The sequence below is a fragment of the Struthio camelus genome, chromosome 3 (genome assembly GCF_040807025.1).
Source record: "Struthio camelus isolate bStrCam1 chromosome 3, bStrCam1.hap1, whole genome shotgun sequence".
NCBI classification, from domain to species: Eukaryota; Metazoa; Chordata; class Aves; order Struthioniformes; family Struthionidae; genus Struthio; species Struthio camelus.
In genome coordinates this window covers 46737409-46755846 of record NC_090944.1, presented here as the reverse complement: position 1 = coordinate 46755846, position 18438 = coordinate 46737409, and the positions used below count along the sequence as shown (strand labels likewise).

The following is an 18438-nucleotide window of genomic DNA, read 5'->3' as shown; positions in this document are numbered from 1 at the left end:
GCCTCAAAGGTTTATGTCAAAGCAAGGGAGAGAGGTACCTTTGGAGGTAGGGTGCAGAACAGTCATGGCTGTTTAAACTGGCTGCTTGCCTGAGTGTGAAATCAGATGGGCTGAGGCAAGGTCAGTTAACACTTGCTGCATTGCTCCTGTATTTGCAAGCTTAGATTGATACACGTTTAAGTTGGCACAGTTGTTGGGGAAAAGAATTTTTGTTGACTAATCTGCTCTGTTTTGTTCTCTTTCAGGCCTCCCTTGCAATTATGGAGTTTTAGAAGAACAAGATAGTGTGGAGGGGGAATCTCCCTCTCCACACTTAAGGTAGTTTGCTTTTGGGATTTTCTATGGACAACAATATTTGTTATATACAATGGTGAAATAAGACTTCTAAAAGCATGTATTTATAAATATTTATTTTGATCAAGTGCCAAACATAACAGTACAAAGATTTCTAATGGCAGCTCAATAAAACTGGATTTAAATTCTTGGAATTACAAATTTCTGAAGGCACACTATCGTGTACTGACTTAGAGTGCCCTTGATACGCTTAATGGTTGTTCCCCTTAAGGCGAAGAGCAACTTCAGAAGTGAAGATGAGTTCTCTCATGCCGGACTGCACTTTGAAGTGTCGTTCTCTACAGCATGCTTTGGATGTTATTTCTGTAGTTACGAGAGGAAGTGAAGGCCAGATCAAGGCCTTTCTCTCTTCTTACTGCTACAATGCTGCAACTATAAAGGATGCCTTTGGTAGAAATGTTCTCCATCTTGCTTCATCTTGTGGCAAGAAAGGTGTGTTAGATTGGCTGGCTGAGACCAAAGGAGTCGATCTCTTGGCGAAAGACAAAGAGTCTGGATGGACAGCTTTGCACAGAAGTATATTTTATGGATACATTGATTGTGTTCTGTCATTACTGAAGGTGAGTGATCAGGCTCTGATCTTCCTAATGAGTGATACGCAACATTTTAGTTTTTCCCTGATATCTACAATTTTTAGAGTTTTATTGATTAGTTCAAAGTTTTTTTTTTTTCTTTAACTTGGTTCAAAGCCTCTTGAGGGTTGTTGTAATACTATGTTTAGGTCACAATGCATTGATTTGGAAGCTTGTCCCTGTATCCATAAAAGATGTCTGTCTTTGCCCACAGAGAAAACAGCACTATGTAATTAATCCTGGATTAATTGTGGAATTCCCCAAAAGGCTATTTTTTGTGGACAGTATCAGGGTCAGAATCTCAAAGTTCAGTATGAATTTGACATCAGACTAAAGATACTGTAAAAATAGGCTCTTCAATAACTGCACCCATTTGTATTCGTAGAAAACATGATAAAAACTTAAATGCAGTTAGTGTTGAATCATATGTTTGAGTGATGAGCACTTCGAGATATATATCATTTTAAGAAGTTCACCCCAAATACATTGTTATTTTAACCTGAGCTTTCACTCAGTCCCCCTCATTCTTTTCTTGCCAATGCTATTTCTTCCTTGCCTCTTAGCAAGTTGTGTGTATTTTTGATTGCTCTTCCCTCTGCTCATGCCACCCCCAGTACTGCAACAGAAAGAGCTACATGAGATTGAGATGTTCAAAGTCCTTTTAACCACATGAGAAAATGAAATATTTGTGGTTCAGGGTTACTTAAAAGCAAACAGGAGGATAGCTCAGGCTTTTGAATTCAGCCCTTTTAATTTAAAAATTGCTGTGACTAGAGTTATATAAGCGTTTGTAGTGGGTAAACAGTGGAAGATTGGCGAGGAGATAGGAGCGTGCTGAATCCCCCCCGCCACCAAACCTCGCAACGGGCCAATGCTCTTCGGTGCCTGGGACAGCCCGATTGCTTCCTCACAAAGTTCCTGGTGTTCCCCTGGTAGTTCAGGGATTTCAAGGTAATAAATGTCTAATAACCTTGCTCCAGAGTGGTGTCTTCTACCCCTGTGTATTCCAGGTGTCAGTTACTGCCGTTAACCACATTAAACTCTACTCTTAACAAGTAGCTTAAGCAAAATAGTTGTGGATCCAATAGTTCTTATTTCTTGAAGGTTGAACTGTTAAATGCATGTTTCACATTCTGCGCTGTCTCGTAATGAGGAGCTTTTCCTTAAAATTGCCAAAATGTAGATGTTAGTTTCCTGAGGATTGTATATGATTCTCTACTAGAACTTGAAATTTTTGTTTGATATTTTAAAAGGTATTCCGTCCTTTGTGGCTATATATCTGTATCTTTGATATCTGCTTGTAGGAGGCTTGAACTGATATTCCCAAGTGTATTTTCTTTTCTACTAGTTGCATATATTAATGAGTCTTTCTGAAAACTAGCTCTGTTGATATTCCTCTAAGAAGCAGAATGAACCAGATCTTGTAGAGTGCTCCAGCTTCTAGCTTCTAGTTCCTTAACTTGAGTCTCTTTGTGGTACTGCATTGTGAAAAAGATGTATTCCTTAAGATATAGCAATGACAGAAAGGGAACTTAGGAAAAATCATAAAGTAGTTGAGGTAGGAGGGGACCTCTGGAGATCATCTAGTCTAGCTCCCCAGCTCAGAGCAGGGTCAACTACTGCACATTGTCCAGCGCTGTGTCCAGTTGGGTTTTGAATATCTCCAAGGAGGGAGACTCCACAACCTCTCTGGGCAACCTGTTCTAGTGTTTGACCACCATTACTGTAAAATTGGTTTCTTGTTTACTTTTTAATGGAATTTCTTGTATTTTGATTTGTGGCTGTTGCATCCTGTTACTGAATAGTGCTGAGAAGAGTCTTAGGTCCCAGGTGTTTATACCCATTGATAACGTCTTCCCGTGAGCTTTTCTTTTCTTGAGGCTAAACAGCTCAGCTTGCGCAGCCTCTCTTTGTATGCTCCAGTCCCTTCATCATGTTTGTGGCTTTTTGCCAGACTCTCTCCAGTATGTCCATGTGTCTGTCTCTAGTACTGGGGAGCCCACAACTGGTCCCAGCACTCCAGGCGTGGCCTCACCAGTGCTGAGTAGAGGGAGAGGATCGCCTCCCTCCACCTGCTGGCAGCGCACTGTCTCATGCATCCCAGGATGCAGTTGACCTTTTTGTCTGTGAGGGCATATTGCTGGTTTCTATGCAGCTCGTTGTACATCAGGACCCGCAGGGCCTTCTCTGCCAAGCTGCTCTCCAGATGGTCGGCTCCCAGCCTGTACTGGTGCTTGGGGTTGTTCCTCCTCAGGGCAGGATTTTGCACTTCCCCTTGTTGAACCCCGTGAGGTTCCTCTCTGCCCATCTCTCCAGCCTGTTGAGATCCCTCTGAATGGCAGCGCAACCATGTGGAATATCAGTCACTACTCCCAGTTTAGTATCATCAGCAACCTTGCTGATGGTGCACGCTGCCCATCATCTGGGTCATTAATGAAGTTGTTACAGTATTGTGGTCTTTTCTCATGTAGTGAATTAATACCAGCACCTTTGCTAGTAGGTTTCCCTTAAAATTTGAAGAATAGTTGGTGTTATTCTTTTGGCTAGTGTATTTCCAAATGGAGTTACAGGTTAAAATCCACTGCTGCTGCTGTGACCGACTGTCCTTTTGTCATTTCTGAGTGGAGTGTGCTCTCTTAATTTTGATATTTCATGCCTTTACCTCTTTCTTGAATGTGAAATTCTGTAAGATTTTATTTTATAGTATCCCTGAGCTGTGGGACGTAAGTACAGCCTTATTATCCGTTGGGTGCTGCTTAGGGACATCTGCAGTCCTTTCCTTCAAGGATCTGACTGATAACGTTTGACTTTTTTGAAACCTGTGCTCGTAGCAACACTTTTTTTTTTTTGTACTGAGAACATTGCGTACATTGAGGAAAAGTACCTCCTTGTATGAGTTCTGTAATGAAGACCCCGTCATACTTGAAGCTTCAGAAGCACAAGTGTTTGTGTCTTGTGTGACAGTTGGTGTCCCCTTGCCTTTTCTCAGTAACTGTGATCCACTGTTCCCTGCTTGTTTTCAAAGACGTAGTAGGTCTTTTTGGTCTTCTCACTTATTTAGCTTGTCAAAACTGATTTTGTAAGCTTGCTAATACCAGAAAATGCATTCTTCCAAGCTGGTAAAGTGCTTGCCCTTTCTAGATGGCAGTGCTTTGTCTTCAAATGTTTCCTGTGTATTTTCCTGATTACATCTCGTTACGCAATCAGTATTCTTACAGTAGGATCACAGTTAATAGATCAGCGTGATATATAGCTGAACAGAATGGCACTGTTCTTTTCAGATTCACTTCCAACTGACTTGAAAGAGTTGGAATATTTTCTTTTATTAATAAACAAATTGTTGGTTGAATTTTAATATCTTCTTAAATGTTTATCTGGCTTACTTCAAGCTGTGGAGTTAATTGTAACTTTTATGGTCCTCTCTTTCCCTTTCTCTCTTTTTTCAGCATGGTGTTAGTCCATATGTTCAGGATAAAGAAGGCTTATCAGCCTTGGATCTCGTGATGAAAGACCGACCAGCTTATGTGGTGTTCAAGAAAACTGGTAGGAAAACAATTAACTTAAATTTTATTTTGCAAGGAGATCTATTTCAACAGCATATAAATGTCTGTACCTTTTGTATTTCTAATTATGACTGTGCAAATTGTGAGGTAGCAGAAGTTGTTGGGTCATTAATGTCGTAAGACCACAGGAACAGCATCCTGACAATAGGCACAGAATGTGTATGTGTAGAGAGAATGAAGGAATAACAATGGATTTGACAGAAATAAAAGATGCAAAGTGGTGGTCTCTTTATTTTATTTCAAGTTATTGGAGGGACTTCAATGTCTTCAGTATAGCAGTTTATACTACTTCTATGGCTTTTGTGAAAAGGGGAAAAAGGGAGAGTATGTTCTTAAATCTTAGAAATACTTTTTAGGTGAAGTAATTTGCAATAAATTAATTACAGTCACTCTAAATACAGCATCTGCAATTTGAAAATGAGTATGTAAGAGTAACTATGAGCGCACAGGGTTTTTTGGCAGGGGCCGGGGGGAGGGTAGTCAGTCTTTTCCATTATTCTTTTTTTTTTTTTTTTTTTTGCTGTTCAGGCTTTTTATTCACTTCTTTCCCCTTTTCTCCATGCCCATGTTTAATCTGGCTGTACAGTGAAAGCTGTTCTTCTCAGCTTATGCTTCCAGTTAATTTAAATTATTTTTGGTTACACACATCCTGACTTCTGTGTATTTCTAATTTTACCTTGCAAAATTAATTTAAAGTTCTTTAATTCTTGTAGTAGTGGTGCAACACTGGTCAAATAAATTAGTTTCAGTTTCTTACTCATCAGAAAATACTATTGAGGTATCACTGTAGCTGAGAGGATACTTCAAAAATGTGAAATGTTTGTTTTTGGCTACACCTCTCTGATTTGAAAGTGCTTATGGTTTTCTTACGTGAGTGTAACCTTCCTTCAGGAAAACTTTTTTATTAAATTGAAACAGCATGTGTAACTGTTGAGGTAGTAGGAATGGTTTTCTGAAAACCTAACAAGCCGGAATGATTTTATTTTCTGTAATTGGAAAATATTTATAAGTATATAATGACTGTTTTCTATACATTGATCTCAAATTCTTTAGTGTTGGCATCTTCATTATCATAACAATGTATCTTTGAAAGTTTATTTTTAGGTAAAACAGTTTTTGTCTTCAAATTTTAAAGAGGAACAGGAGTTAATTTTCAAATTCGGTATACATGGGACTGTGAAATTTACAAGCTGCAGAGAGTTTTTTTTTTTTTTCCATTGCAGATCCCACAGAAGTCTACACTTGGGGAAACAATATTAATTTTACTTTGGGTCATGGTGGTCAACAGAGTAAACATCATCCTGAGTTGGTGGACCTCTTTCCTCGCAATGGCGTGTATATCAAACAGGTATTCTGAAAGAATTATATGGGCCTCTTTTTCAATGAACTTGGGAGGGAAGTGTTGTCAAAGATGTCACTAACTTTGGAAAATTGCTGCGGAAAATATAATTTGATCTGATTTCTCCTAGTTCTATCTCAGAAGCGGTCTCCATTTATCTGGTAAGGCTGCCTAGAGGGCTAAGGAGCATCAGACTGTGCCTGCTATATTATGTCCCCTTTTCCCCCTTCCCATGAAAACATGGTTCTATTATATAGGCGGTTGATAGCTGTTAAATATTTCCAAGGTTAAATCAGACTTGCATATCATTGAATAAATAGTTACAGAAGCATAATACCTCTGTAACTGTTTTGATTTTCTAACCTGCTTCACTCGCAGTGAACTGAAGTGGGACAATGAATTGTTTTTGTGTTTAAAATCAGACTGTGCTGTTACAGCATTCCTGCTGTAGCAATAGCTTGTCCCTGATAGTTTGTTATGACTTCAGTTTAAGAATAATTGAAAGTTTTAAAATACAATTCGAACAAGCCGTCAGGGCAAATGATTTGTGCTGCAGTCTTGTTTCCCACAGCTCTTCTGAGTGTTACTACCCTGAACGCTGAATCTTTTGGGCTCCTGTTAGCCTGTCATGGCCATATTTGAACACGTTTGGATAAATACGAACTGCAAATCTTTTCAAGTTGGTTAAGGCAGTGCATAACAAATTTAAAGCCAAATCTTTGTGTTCCTTGCAGGTATATTTGGTATTGCTTGTGCTTTGATACTGGTATCTTACTCATATTTTCACAAACAGCTAAGAAATTATTACCCTTGAAATTATTTGTCATTTTGTTTAAATCTTAGTTTGTGAAAAGGTTTACCACACAGGCAAAGAAGTGAAATAACTAGGAGTATGCCTAACTTCTGTTATGTTCTGTGGCCATACACATAAAATCCGGGGAATTCTTGTCTAAACTGGCATATTTTCTAGATCACGGGTTAGTCTGTTCTGGGGACTCTACATCCTGGCCAAGTCTAGTCATTAGATCTGTATAGAGAGCAGCCATTGCTTTGCTCTATAAGCAAAGATCAGGGAAATACATGCAGTAGGTGTAGCTCACTTTCAGGTGAATTCTCCTTTCTCTTAAGGAGTTGTTTGGGGAGGTTTTAGTAATATGTTATGATGGAAAAGTCTCTTGGTGGCTAACTGAATTAACTTTAGAGCAGGCTTTTCAGTATAGTTGAGAGGACTAACAGCATCGGCTGCTGTGAGTTGGCAAACGTCTTTTTGCTGTGTTTTACTTTTGTGTAACTGATATTTGTCTATTTTCATTTGTTAGTATTAGTGAGTTTTTATGGTTATCACCTTCAGGAAAGTTGCACCTAATAGTCCTTTGATTAGTTATATTCTTTCAAAAGCACTGTTCAGGTTTTTTGAATCTTAGGATGGAAATTCTGTATTGCAGCATTTTATACTGTTTCACGTTCACAAGTTCTGTCTGTATTGTAATATATGTCATCTTTCTTAAAGCTGAACTTCTTCATAAAGTATTTTTGGCCTATGATTGCAGATTATCCAAGAAGACTAATTTGTCCTGTACTTCCCCACCCCCTCCTCTTTTCCTTCAGGTGGTACTCTGCAAATTCCACTCCGTGTTCCTTTCCCAGAAAGGACAAATTTATACATGTGGACATGGACGAGGAGGACGCTTGGGTCACGGTGATGAACAAACATGCTTGGTATCCTAAAGCAATCTATTGTGTTGTAACGCGGCATGATATCTCTGTTATTTCGAACAGGAAGTTTAAAAGCTGAATTCGAGTTTTCTGTTAGTGTACTTTCAAAGTTTTAAAATCAGTTTGCTGACAATTTAAAACAAACAAACAAAAACCCCTTCAGTGCTACTATTGAGGTGGAAGAGAGAGGAAAAATCTACATTTAAATATACTGAAATTAAAGTTAACTAGTCACGAAGTCAAACTTCTGTGTTATGGCCGAGTTGGTCTGAAGGCTAGCTGATGCCAGATAAATGGAAGTAATTGGTTTTCTGCTCAGCTGACTCCCTGGACAGGTTTATAATGCAGTCGCATGAGCGTCAGGGCTGACACAAAGAAAACAGCAATATTGTGCAGCTTAAGTAACGTGACAGTGATGGTAGGGTTAGACTTTTCACAGCTCTGAAGTGAAAAATCACCCATAACTTTCTTTTGCGTAGTATGTTGTTGTTATATGCAAAGAACAAAATTTGAAAGGACTGAGATATGACAATATAGTTCTTAGACTTCAATGTCTTATCCTATGTACCCTGGTAGTATGCACTTATTTTGCAAAAGTAAGTGCTAAAGATGGTATGATGCTTTCATTTTTTAAAATGGCTAACACCAAATATCTGACAGAACTTTTTATGAGGTTGGATGCCGTAGTAAAGACTAAGGTTCAATTTTAACACATTTTTAAAAAGGACAATTTTAGAAAAATTTTTTTGAAAGGGAGTAGAAACCACTGTTTTGAAATTGGGATGTTATCCAGCAGAACAAGGAAAATTTCATTTAGAAGTCATGACAGGCTAAAGATACTGAATTGCTCTCTTTTTTTCTGTATGACTTCTAAGTTTATCGTATAGTTAGGAGGAAGCCATTATCACTCATGGTAATTCAGAAAGAAAAAGCAAAGAGGTAATAGTCAGTATTTGTCCAGCTACTCTGCAGAAATAGTTTCCAACTTTATTTCAGAGCAGGGGGTTTAAAGGCCATCTTTCCTAGCAGAGAATGTTTCAAAAAGCTCACTGAAAGTATTTTCTCACTACACTGTATGTGACCATGCTGTTTGTATGTGACCATTCTGTTAATGAGTAAATTACATATTCAAATGCATTTTCATCTGTATTTCAGTATTTGGTTATGGGTTTCCATTGGTGTAACTTTAGTTACATATATGGCCAGTGGTTATTACCAAACTTTTTTTTTCTTCTTGTTTAGGTTCCAAGACTTGTGGAAGGTTTAGCTGGTCATCAGTGCTCCCAGATAGCAGCAGCTAAAGATCATACTGTTGTTTTAACAGAAGATGGATGTGTTTACACGTTTGGTCTAAATACTTTCCATCAATTGGGTATCCTTCCTCCTCCTTCTAATTGCAGTGTTCCTAGACAGGTAAAAATAACATTATTCAAAGCATAGTTGTTTCTTTTAATAAAGTGCAGTGTCAAGATAGTGCTAATAACGTTAAACTTTTTCAGGACAGTAGAGTGGAACATGAATTCGGATAAAATCTTGATTCTGTGTTACTGTACATGACAATCTTAAATATTTGCCTGTCTGTGTCCTGATTTAGATTTTATTTTGTAAACTGGACTGTACTAAACTTTTTAATGCTAAATATGACAAGGTGCAATTACCAGAAAGCTTCCTCTCCCAAGCTGTTCTGTTGCTGAAATGAAATAAGAGTAATAGGTATGTATTACTTGAGATTCATGTTTGTAACCTGTTTTGGATCACTGGCTGAGGGATCAAAGAGTTGAGTGGTTGTGTCCTTTGCTGGAAGCACTGTTGGTCCTGGAGTCATAATGCTTTGGGAAGAATAGCAACAGGGAAGAGAAGCAACCAAAGAGAGCCAGTGATGCTTCAGCGTATGAGCATGAGCAACTTGACTAAATTTCTGTGGTCAAAGTATAACTTATTCTAAAGTTTGGTTTTTTTGTTTGTTTTTTTTAAGTAAATAAGAATGACTACCTTTTATTGAAAGGAAGGTTCATCTGGAATAGAACAACTCTACGCATTAAGCCATTAAAGTGTTATAAAAGTAGGAAATAATAATTCACCAAAGAGAACTACGGAGAAGTGTTTTGGGATGCAGTAGGATGTCCTTCAGTAGTATAACGCTAGCTGTGTATCCACAGTATTTGCTTTGATCTTGATCATCAGGAGTGCTCTGGAAAATCAAGTTAAATTTGAAAAGTGGAATTAGTAATGTTAGTCTTCTGCAGCGTCTTTAGGATAGTAAGATTTACAAGCTGAAACTTTGTAACTGAAACTTTTGCAGGACCTGAATCCTCTTTGGCTGTCTCTTATGCATGTGCTGTGCAGTCTTGTTCAGCATCTTGCATATGAAGACAGCCTAAAGGTTTGATTCTAGTTCTAAGAAGATAGGCAAAATTTTTACTTTTATGTTAGTAGTGCAATAGTGTCCCACTTGACAAACTTCTGAAATAATCCTGACTCTTTAGACTGTGTGTGCGTTGACATCAATACTGCGTTCTTAATGACTTTAGGAGTTAAATGTTGTCAGAAGTTTGTACATGTGAAATTCACCCATTGCTGCTTAATATTAAGATGTACTTTGGATTTGTGCTTAGGTTCAGGCAAAAAACCTGAAAGGTAGAATGGTGATTGGCGTGGCTGCAGGCAGATTCCATACAGTGCTATGGACTAAGGAAGCAGTGTATACCATGGGTCTGAATGGCGGCCAACTAGGTAAGGTAGAACTGTTCTAAAAATAAAACTCGGCCATTAAAAGCTGTTACTCGTAATAAAGCTGTCATCTGCTTCTTTGAATGGAAGCCTGGTTTAAACTTTTTCTTTTTTTCTTTTTTCCCAATCTGATGACATCATTCTTCAACGCTTTTTTCTAAGGGTGTTTTTCATTACTGCCAGTCACTTTCATGTTTTGAGACGATGGGAGCTAGTCAGACGTAGCTGTTGTTTGAATTTTTTATAACTCTCTTGCTTTCCATGTATCTTGCGTGGCCCCCTTACGGAAGATTTTCAGGAAACCAGATTACTGGTTGCGTTGTAAATTTCCCCAGGACATGCTTGTGTTCCCAACCGTCTACCTCCTGCTGCCCTTACTAAATCATAAACTAGCATTCAGCTCTCCTGCGTATGCCCTTCTTTACCCATGCGCTGTAAACATACTGCTGATAACTTTTCCATGCTAACTTTTTTGAAGTGAAATGCTTGCCCACATTCGCAGTGTTTTTGTTGTTTTTTTTTCCCCCAACGGTGCCATTACCAGAATTGCCACTTAATTCAGTAATACTCTGGAAGTCAGGAAAGAACCTAATAAAATATATTGCTAGCTAGTGAACTTTTAAACTATATGAATGCGATATCTTAATTGCTTTTGATAAAATGGATATTGCAGTGTTGGTTTGGATCTGCAGTTCTGTATCAGTGCAGACGATTGTTAAGCTATCTGGTTAGTTGGTCTCTGTTAGCGTTTTACATTGATTTACGTTAGTTCTGACATCAGGTTCTAACACTTTTTAGTTTGTTCCTGTTTAAGATTGCAAAGGTATGTGATAAAACTTGTTAAGAGAGAGATCTTACTAATGCATATCCTTTGGGGGATTTTCTTAATCTACGCACCCACCATATAACTTTCTTGGTGGTTGCTTTTGTTGAGATTATTCTGGCCCCCACATGGTTCAGTGTAGTACCGTACTTGGATCACAAGTGGTATAATTGAGCCAGCCTGGCACTGTGATTAGACCTATGCTAATAAACATTGCCTTTCTGAGAGGTTTGGGTGTGGCACTCTGCTATCGTGAGGGGACTTGTTCCAGCTCCAGAGCTAGCTCGGCTGCTCCTTTTTGGGTTTCTGTACGCTGATCCGCTCTGTGGTGCAAACTGAGCACGCACACAGCATGGTTATGTTGTGTACACTTTTATAGATTATTTGTATTAGGATTCTTGATGCAGCAGAGCATTAATAACCTGATTAATTTTGTTTTCAGGGGCCTTACATTACAACTTCAGCCCTATCTGTTGTTTCTGTAACTCCCTGCCTTCATGCTTACCTGCACTTACAGTAACTTGTAGGACTAGCTGGTATCTTCCAGTGTCGGGAATAATTTGTAGTTTGTGCTTGTGGGATATGAAGTCTAGTGTCTTAAACTGTAATGTGATCAAATAAGTGTCTTGCAAAGTACTCTTTCTTTGGAATCGCTCTAAACAGAAGGATAATATGACTGCAGAGTCTAATCACATGAAATAGTTTGCCCAGTAGAATGTGACTTACATTTTTGTGTGTATGTGTTTATCAAATCCTTAAAGTTTCTGTTATTTCAGTTTGAGGTAAACTAGACTATCTGTGTAATTATTTTGAAGATAGATCGTCTAACTCCCTACAAAATCTCTTAGACTGTAAGTGTTCTTCAATGTAGTGTAGCAAAATGTACTTCAAATGAAACGATGTGGGATGTCAAATAACATTTTTGGGGTGGGTTGTATTTTCTAGGTTATCTGCTGGACCCTAACGGGGAAAAGTGTGTAACTGCACCTCGCCAAGTTTCCGCTCTACATCATAAAGACACTTCGGTGTCCTTGGTCTCTGCAAGCGATGGTGCTACGGTATGCGTTACTGGAAGAGGAGATATTTATTTACTTGCAGACTATCAGTGCAAAAAGATGGCTTCAAAGTACGTGTTACTTTTCTAATCTGTGGTGAAGTATGATAGGTAAACGTTTCGCTGGAGCCTTATTCTTGCAAACTATTATAAAGATTTTGTGTTAAAAGTGGAGATGATAAAGTGAACCCCTCAAGTTTCTTCTTTATTTGTGGTAATTTTCCATATGGGCTGCAGTCCTCTCTGCCTTTTCCCCCCTTTCCCCCTCTCTCCCTTTTGGGGGGAGGAAGGGGTGTTAAGGCTAAGGTGTCCCTCAGATTCACCAGATGTTTGCAAAAAACAATAGTAAGGGGAAATATTCCATGCCATAGGCTTAAAAATACTGGAAATAGTGTTTTGATTAGCCCGAGTGCATATTAATGTCGCTTGGTAGAGACACTGAAGTTTTATTTTTTTATTTAGTTATACTGTTATGATTCTGAATCGGTAAGTTGACGTGTATTTTGTAATGCATGTGTCTGTATAGTATACTATATACAGTAATTAGGTTGGGTGGTCATCTGATCCATATGCTAAAAACTGAATGTAAATCTTGTTGAAGAAATTGGACCCCGTGTCTCATAAGTTTATGGAATTATTTGATCCCATTCTCTCTTACTAGTTTGCACTAAGAGATTGGAAGAGGTAATTAAATATTTCCCCAACTTCCAGTTGTTTTTTTTTAGCTTTTGCTCAAATTTTTACAGTATTTGTTAACACGTGCTAGCTTAATGAGTGTTTTAGACTTTGTTTTCTACGTGATTGACTGAACTGGCACTTGGAGAATGTTAATACCATCATTTTCTGCATTGTTATACTAAGAAATTGAAAATAAGTAACTTGCGTAGTTTTGATCAGCTAAAAAACCCTTCAAATCCAGAAAGCACTGGCATGCTAAGATAAGAGGATGGGTTAGTGATGTAAGATGGTACTTTAATGCAGGCTGTTAAAACGTATACTGAAACTTACACGAGCATAACTTGTAATGCTGAAGATCAATTTATGTTTAAGTGTTTTCACTGTTGAATTTCGTGAGGAAATTGTGGATGTGCTGTGATTCATTAAATTCAAAAAAAAAAAACAAATGCAGTTGATTAATACTACTTAATTAGTAGTCACGTTTATACCAGTTGAGGGGAAAAAACAAGTAATTTTTCAGTGTCACTACCTCAGCTAGATTTTTTTGCTACCTCTCTGAAAGAAAGGGTAACTCTGTCATAGAAACAACATTAATATATGGTGAAGAAGTACTAATTACTTTTTGTGTTCTTTCAGACAGCTGAACCTTAAAAAAGTTCTTGTTAACGGGGGATATTTGGAATACAAGGTAGATACCCAGAATCTTAAGGAGAACGGCGGTCAGAAGATTTGCATTTTAGCGCTGGATGAAGCTGGAAGAGTAAGTTGTGTCCCTAAATTCATAATTACATAGCAAGCTGCATACTGATAGGGATGAATTTGGAACCGCTTGGGCTCTCCTGGCAAGCCTTTATTCTGATTAAGAAATCTAAAAGAAACTTACCTTGGGGAGAAGGAGAAAATACATGAATAGCAATTAACCAAGTAACTCTATTTTACCGTTTTACTTTAAATAGAAGTTGACAGGATAAAATCTCGCATAGCAAATGCCAGTTCATTTGTGTGGAGCTGCTAGAATCGGTTCCCCCCCCCACCAACTTTTCTTTTGGTGGAAGACCACTAAAGTAATGTGCAGTAGTTGTGTGGTGGGTGGGTAGGTGTGTGTGTGTGGGGGGGGGGGGTTTGATTGTTTTTGTTTTTTTTTTATACATATATCAGTGAGCCCCTAATGTCTTTTTAGTGGAGGTACAGACTCCTTTAGTCTTACATACATACATGTCTGTATAGCTTACATGATCTGTTTTTTCTCTGTCTGTCTTCTCCCCTCTCTCACCCCCCGCCCCATCACCTTTCAGACCCACCACAAATTGTCCCTGGTCTTCTAAAACACTTGGCTCATTTGCTCAAAAGCTGCTGTTTTGGAGATATGCATGTTGTATTGCTGAAAAGTTGCGGCTAAACGTGGTGAATAGTTAATGCGGACAGTGTGTTTTATTGGAACTGGAACACTCTGGAGGATTTTATTGTTCCTTCCCTTGTTCTTAAAGTAACAATTTGTAGATCTCTTCCAAACACCAGCCTGTTCTAGGTCTGCTGCAAGAGCTGAACCTTCAGTGCCATCTAGTGGTGCTTACAAAAAGGTTTTATTACTGAAACGCTGCCTGCTTAATTTGTGCTTCTGTATCAAGGTAGAGGGCAGTGTGGGTATGTCCATTCTTTCCTTGCATTCATTTGGTTGATTTATATTTTGGGATGATGTTTTCAAAAACAAAACAGTCTGTCACAAAAAAATTATGTTTGCATTAACGGTGATTGGATAATGCCACATCACTTCACAAACAACTGTACTGTCACTTAACATGTACTGTTGCCAGTTCAATATTAGGTTAATGGTTGTCTTGGAGCGAGATCAGAAATGTTCAGTTCAGTATTTGTTCATGTGAGATTTAGCCTCCAGTATCTGTGGTATTGGCTGTGTGTCTTCGACCTCTTTGGAACATTGATTTAGCAGTAAGACACTGCTTAGTCTTCCTGCCTTACTGAGAAAGGAGGGGGATGGGATCTTAACGCTCTTATTTTCTGAATCAAGACTTCCTTATCTGGTTTGACTGCCTTCTCTTTAAGGCTCAAGAGAGGGGAAAGGAAACAGGTTATTCAGATTCCTTTTCCCCCTCCTTAGGTAGGTGTTGTCAGACCTGTACAGCTGCTTCAGTAAGAGGAGAAGAAAGCCCAACTTTAGCACTACTGATGCAGTGTCCAGGCTTTACTTTTGTATGGGGCTGTGGGTGCATGGCCACTTCTTCTTTCTAATATCCACATTGTGCTTGGCTGGGGTCCTGCTGTGCATGCAGTTCTTTACACTTCTCTTTCTCAGACTGAATGTTTCTAGGTTTATTTTTGGTCATGATCTCCATTTAAAAAACAGAGCCCTGTGAAGGTACAGAGAAACCTGAGATTTTGTCAAACAATTAACAAGAAATGTTTTACATTCCTGGTGTGCTAGCTTTGGATGTTATCTGATTTATAAGAAGACCAGTTGGACAAATCTGTAAATTAAGAACCTGTTGCTTGACTCCCTTCTCCCACCTCTTGCTGTTCTTTTTGAAACGTCAGTAAAATCTGTCAGTAAAATCTGTCCTGTAGATGATTGTAGTGAAAATGATTTCATATACAGAGAAACTTTTAAGATGCGTTCATGGGCAAATGGATCTTGATGTGATACCAGGATTTCCCTGCATCACTTGTGAGTTCTTTGTAATAGATGCTCATAACACTTTGGGATAAACTTTGCAGAGTGTGCATTTTCTCCTTTTAAACGCAACTTTGAGATAGCGTGTTCCTTGTTTTTAATTTTTGTAGTGCATGACGTGTAACTGCTTTTATGTAAGGATTTCCCCCATCTCTGAAAAAACAGTGTTGGTATTATAGGTGTTGTGTTGGAAGTCATCTAACAATCCTATGAAGCAGTGTCATTGGGTGTACGGCCGGCAAGTCTTCATGTCCGATGTTGCTTTAAATGAGAACGAAATAATGTTTGTCACAAAGGATGGTGAAGCCTTTACAGGGAGATGGCTAGAAGAAGGGAAAAAAAACTCTGAAAAGAAAGGTTAGTTATGACTTTCTGATAGTTTTTAAGTACTTCAAATTAATATGAAATTGTAATTGAATCTTAACAGTCTCTTTTGTTTTTTTTGCTGCTTGATCTAATAATATTATGTGGTGTATTCTTTTCTCCATGGCTGACAGTTGGTAGTGTTGACCACTGCTATTTTCTTTTTGTAATAGTAAGTTTTGCTTACTTTACTTACAGCCTTCAGTTATGTTCAGGTGGAGTTTTCCAGGAAGGAAGATACACTCTTGAAAAGCAGTAGTAGCACAAGTATCCAGTGTAAAGATGTTGTCATATATTAGATGACCAGTCCCAGCAAACTAATACTAAGCAAAGAGAAGCTTGCTTTAGTTGGGGTCACCTTAGCTTGTTCCCCAGACCGTTATCTGGGGATGATACAGGCTCCAGAACAGTTTCACCCATATTAACTTGACTCATATTGCTGTGGGCAGGTCCTGATGGAACATCTTTTGTGAAAAAGACACCTGTCCGTTCTAGATTTTGATTGAAACCATTAGCTCTGTTCATGTGGGTATTTAAAGTCATTTCCATCTATAGATTTTACTCCCAACCTGGAATGTATTTGAACTTGAAGGCTTTATATTGCATTTCTACTTCACTCGCTATCTAGCTTGCATGTTTAGTTTAATAAGTCTATTTTTGTGTTCTTTCACAGCAAAATCTTTCCTTTCTTCCTCAAAACAATTACATAATAATTTTTGCTCTGTCACTACTTTTCTTTATTCTCTGTGTCATATAGTACTTCTCTCACTACAGAAGCATCAAATGCATCTTCTTTCGCCTGTCTTTGTCCTGTTGCTGGTATGTGTTTGCAAGCACTCTGTTCTTTTTGATTATTGATGTTATTTTTGTAGTTTTAGTGTCTTCAGGGAAACTTCAGAATCCAGATCTGTTGACTAGTCTATCATTAATTTGTAATGAATGAGAACTTCTGTTTTTGATGGTTTTAAACGTGTGTGATGAATGGGTGAGCACATATTCTATGATCCAGTTCTCCAAAGATAATATTTTGGTATTCAGATAATACCATGGTTTTTTTTTTTTTTTTTTTCAATGATATCTTGTTGATCTGGGGATGATTCAAACAGATATAATATGAAATCTAACAGCTTATTCAATCCTGAATCAGTGATTATATTATGCCTGATCTAATTGATAGGACTGGAAAAGAGAACAGTCTTGCACAGTTGTACATTAGTAAACAGCTTACTTTATTCCATAAGAGGTTGCATTAAATATTAGATGGAGTGATTTCCCTCCATATGAAGAGGCAGCAAAACACTTCTACAAGAATCTTTCTGATTACAGCTATCCTATGTGTCATCTAAGGTCTTATTCTTAAAACATATCTTCCTGCATTTCAGTTAAGTGAGCCAAAGTCTTCAGATTAATGCAGCCTTATTCAGTGACTCCATTGATGGACTTACAGAAAGAATAAATTTTACCTTTTCATTTTATCAGCTGCATTTTAATTAGCTTGAACTTTCTATGTTTTTTTAATCTTTTTTAGTAGAACTTGTATCCAGCCTTCAGAATTCTTCATATGAAGTGTCTTGTCAGTATGATACCAACAGTGTGTATGAAAGAATTCGACTTCAGAAGCTTGCTTTTGTCCACCGAGCTGTTAGTATTGCCACAGATCCTAATGGGTGCAATTTTGCTGTTTTACAGTCAGATCCCAAAACGAGGTATATTTCAAATATCAGCCACTGTAATTGTCATGTTTTTTCCCTCCAAAATACTGGTCAGAAATGTGGGTAACACCGTATTTCTCCTTTCTCCCCCCCCCCCCTTTTTTTTTGTGACTATAATTAGATCATTCTGCTTTTCAGAAAACAACTTTTTGGCTCATGTAGACGTCACATAATTGTGATTATCCATACTGTTAGGCTGAGAATAGCACTTATTAATAACCAGCTATGTAAAAATTATGCAAATGAATAAGCTGTTGTATTAGAATTGATAGTGTTGATACTTTAGATAGTGTTTAGAGCAGGCATTTGCAATATATTTCCTATCATATTGAGTTCTGTTAACTGCTGTAGCAATTCGTCCCATCTGTGATTGACATTAATCAGTTCTTAAATGAAAGTGAAAGGTGGATGCTTGTTTTGAGGAAAAAAAAATTAAAGAAAAATGAATTAGTAGAGTACTGAATGATGTACACTTATATTAGTTTCCAGTGTGTCTGATACCTGACTTTTTTCTTATTGCATTGAGTTGCAATGTGAAATACAGTAAACATTTATGTTTTTCCTTGTTCAAAGGATAACATGAAGATAAGGTAGTTCTGAAAATACGTGTTTACTGGCTTCATTATAAAGACAAAAAGGCTATATTTAATATTGTGAAGCAAGACAGATGTTACATATGTGGTTTTAATTGGCTAAATAACATTAGTAAATGTGTAAAGATGAGGGCATGAAATTGTGATTAGTCCAGCAAAATAAGAAAAACCCACAGCAGAACAACCTCCCCTTCCTCGCTAGACATACTGAAAAATGTAAAATTTTATGTAGCTTGTAAATAGTGGACTTTT

General features: G+C 37.9%; 1 protein-coding gene across 13 annotated transcripts in view; it reads left to right on the top strand.

Moving 5' to 3' along the window:
* Positions 1–18438, top strand: part of IBTK (inhibitor of Bruton tyrosine kinase) — a 61667-nt gene that overhangs the window by 6304 nt on the left and 36925 nt on the right. For 2 of the 13 annotated variants that reach the window (XM_068937641.1, XM_068937645.1), the window contains exons 2-11: positions 246–318; positions 4373–4469; positions 5713–5837; positions 7437–7547; positions 8787–8957; positions 10160–10277; positions 12043–12223; positions 13466–13589; positions 15698–15875; positions 17410–17587. In XM_068937641.1, coding sequence (XP_068793742.1) covers positions 4430–4469; positions 5713–5837; positions 7437–7547; positions 8787–8957; positions 10160–10277; positions 12043–12223; positions 13466–13589; positions 15698–15875; positions 17410–17587 — 1226 coding nt within the window. In that variant the 5' untranslated portion in view covers positions 246–318; positions 4373–4429. Of the gene's footprint in view, positions 1–245; positions 915–4372; positions 4470–5712; positions 5838–7436; positions 7548–8786; positions 8958–10159; positions 10278–12042; positions 12224–13465; positions 13590–15697; positions 15876–17409; positions 17588–18438 lie in introns of all 13 variants that reach the window. The other 11 variants (XM_068937647.1, XM_068937643.1, XM_068937634.1 and 8 more) reach the window with 7 other exon arrangements.